The sequence below is a fragment of the Notothenia coriiceps genome, unplaced genomic scaffold (genome assembly GCF_000735185.1).
Source record: "Notothenia coriiceps isolate Sejong01 unplaced genomic scaffold, NC01 NC01_scaffold00003310, whole genome shotgun sequence".
Taxonomy (NCBI): Eukaryota; Metazoa; Chordata; class Actinopteri; order Perciformes; family Nototheniidae; genus Notothenia; species Notothenia coriiceps.
The window spans coordinates 1,456-4,268 of NW_011336011.1; the positions used below are offsets into that span (position 1 = coordinate 1,456).

Consider the following 2,813-nt stretch of genomic DNA (forward strand, 5'->3'; position numbering starts at 1 on the left):
GATTTCAACGGAAAGTACAACTCACGGATGTTTAAAGAGAACTGGATACACTTTTGGAGACGAGGCAAACACGTTACGAAGGCCCAATACACTTCCATTAGGAGAAACTTGCGGCAGTTTAAAAAAAAATGCAATAAAACCTACCTACCTTACCTCAAGTGTACGTTTTATTGGCTTTTTTTTTAACAATGTGAACACATGGATCCTTCCTATATTATTTCAAATCTGCTGTAAGATAGCTACAGTAGCTAACGTAGATTACATAGTCATTTCAAATATAATGAAAAAACACTTATCATTTTGAAACAGATTAACTCTGCATGCGCACTTTAGTTTTTCTTAAGCCCCGCCCCCACATTGTCAGAAATTACCCAAAATGAATGTAAAGGGAAAATATCACTCTTAGTACAATTTACAACTTGGAGGACATAATGATTTAAATAAGGGCTTTTCAATTCTCCGTACTGGGTAGTTGTTTAACCTAAACGCTGTTTTACAGACTTTTCTTTCCCAATATAAATCAACAGGAAAAAAATTTGTTTTTTGGCCCAATGATGTCATTTAAAGGTAGGGTAGGTAAGATTGGAAGAAACCAGCTCGAGTGCGCTAGAATTTGAAAATACACAACCGGAACAAATCTGCCACTTCCTTACAGAGCCCCTCCTCCAACACACACGAACGCGCACATGACCAATGAGGGCACGGGATAAGTTTGTGCACAGATGGAAGGCTGACAGGCAGGTAGGCCATCCAGTTACTTTAGCCGGGCCGGCTCAGATGATTGGTCGTGCTTTTTACAGCGCCACGGCTTCCAGAGATGACATTTTTTTAATGTATTTTTTGTCAAAGCATTTAATATATTCATTGCTATCGGGATGTTAAGAGCATTCCATGGAATATAACAAAAAGTGTTTCTGAAATAAATGACATACCCCACCTTTAATTTAAGCAAGAAAAATAAAACCGAGGACAAAAAGTTTTCTAAAAAAAGAATCATAATCATGAGGCACTTGGAAAGCGCAACTGTTCCGTTGGCCGTGTAGCGAAAATGAGGAATGTGTAGTCATGTTTTTTGTTAATAAATACACAGTGAAACAAAAACAAACAAACAGCGTTGAGTTTCTTCCGCATCCGTAAAACACAAGCCTCTGCAAGCTAAACAAAATAAATAAGAAGTTCCAATATTAAAAACTACAAACATCGTTCAAGACAACTTAGTTATACGCTCTCCACATGTGGAAGAGAGAGAGCGTCTGTGGAGTGGAAGAGGAACGAGATGAACTCTCCTATGTTTATCGATCATCTCTGATGCATATCCTGGTTGGGCAACTAACTTTAAAGACACCCAGACTTCGACAAGTGACTATAAGGTGATCAAGTTTCAGCCAACTTCCCTCTGTGACAACATCTTGCGTTATTTCCTATAACAGCACGCAGCGAGCTCATTTCGCTTCAGGTTGGAGTCTTCTTCATTTCCTAGATCGAGGTCCTGCCTCATGTTCCATCTGCTGCTTTGTCAGGAAGTACTTGAAGAACTCGTACACCGACCAGGCGATGGCAGTGGAGGGCATCTGGTATATAATCCGAGCTTGGGCCCCCTTAAAGAAGGCCGGCAGACCCCCGAGGCGGTACACTGTCCTGAAGGTGTTAGCCATCCCCGATAACTGTCCGCTGACGTTAACGGAGCTGAGCACAACGTTCTCTTGAGTGTTGAGGAGAGTTTTACAAACGTCCAGCGGAGTGGTGATCGCTGCGGAGATGGCTCCCGCTGCGGCCCCCGACACGATGTGACTGCCGGGGTGGTAATGTCTGTGGGGGTTCAGCTGCTCCTGCATCAGCTCGTAGATCATGAAGTGCACGGCCTGGAAGGGGATGTTCATGGTGAGCTGCGTGCTGTAGCTGCGGTAGAAAGCCCCCAGTCCCTCCTTACGAGTCACCGTCTGAACACAGTCCCAGAGCCCTCGATACGGAGAGTTGTACATTTGCATCCTCTGCTTCACCACTGAGCCATGGAGAGACAAAGGTACTTGTGTTAAAAAGGTCCCCTATTATACTGTTTTTCATCAATACATTATAGGTCTCAGATATATACAGAACATGTCTCTGAATCGTTTGGCTCCAAACACCAAACAGATCATTGCAGCATTACCCATAATCCCCCCTGTTTCAGCCCTGTTTAAAAAGTGCTGATTCTCTGTCTGTTACTTTATATGAAAATAAGGAGCCCCTCCCCACGCCCCTCTGAGGGAGATTTGGTTACAAAGAACACAATGGAGCTCTAGGAGGAGATTCAGGTGATAAGGTGGTGGGGGGGGGGCGGGTTACCTTGGTTGCTGATTGGCTAATGGTTACACAAGCCAAAACATCGTTATGACATCATAAAGTGGCCAAAATCCCATCAGCTCATTTTCAGACAAGTTTTTATTAGGGCTGTCAGTCACATTTTTTATCTGTTCTAAATGTACCTTAAAGGAATATTTTTCAAGTTTTTAATACTCTTATCAATACTGTATATGAGTGGAGAAATATGCTTTATGCAAATGTTTGTTTATTATCATTGGAACAATGACAAATATTCTCCTGAATATTCTCAACACAACAACCTGGAACCTCTCTCTCGCTTCACTCTCTCCTAACCCTGTGTACTTCTCTGCACTGAGCCAGTTGCTCAAACAGTTGCTCTTCAGTCAAAGCATGAGACTAAAGTTCCCACTGTGGGTCAAAATAAAGCGCTGTGATGTGCCGTCGACACGTTGGATGCGATCCAAATTATCTAACGCAGCCCCTCGTCCTCCACAATGTTAAACTGTAGC

The 2,813-nt window shown here is 42.9% G+C and overlaps 1 protein-coding gene across 1 annotated transcript; it reads right to left on the reverse strand.

Annotated features, from left to right (window-relative positions):
* Window positions 1-889: 889 nt before the first annotated feature.
* On the reverse strand, window positions 890-2,045 carry LOC104941292 (mitoferrin-1-like; the record flags this gene model as incomplete). The annotated part of the gene is made up of 1 exon (XM_010766374.1): window positions 890-2,045. A coding segment is annotated over one exon (576 nt), but the record flags the coding sequence as incomplete, so codon positions are not given.
* Window positions 2,046-2,813: the final 768 nt, after the last annotated feature.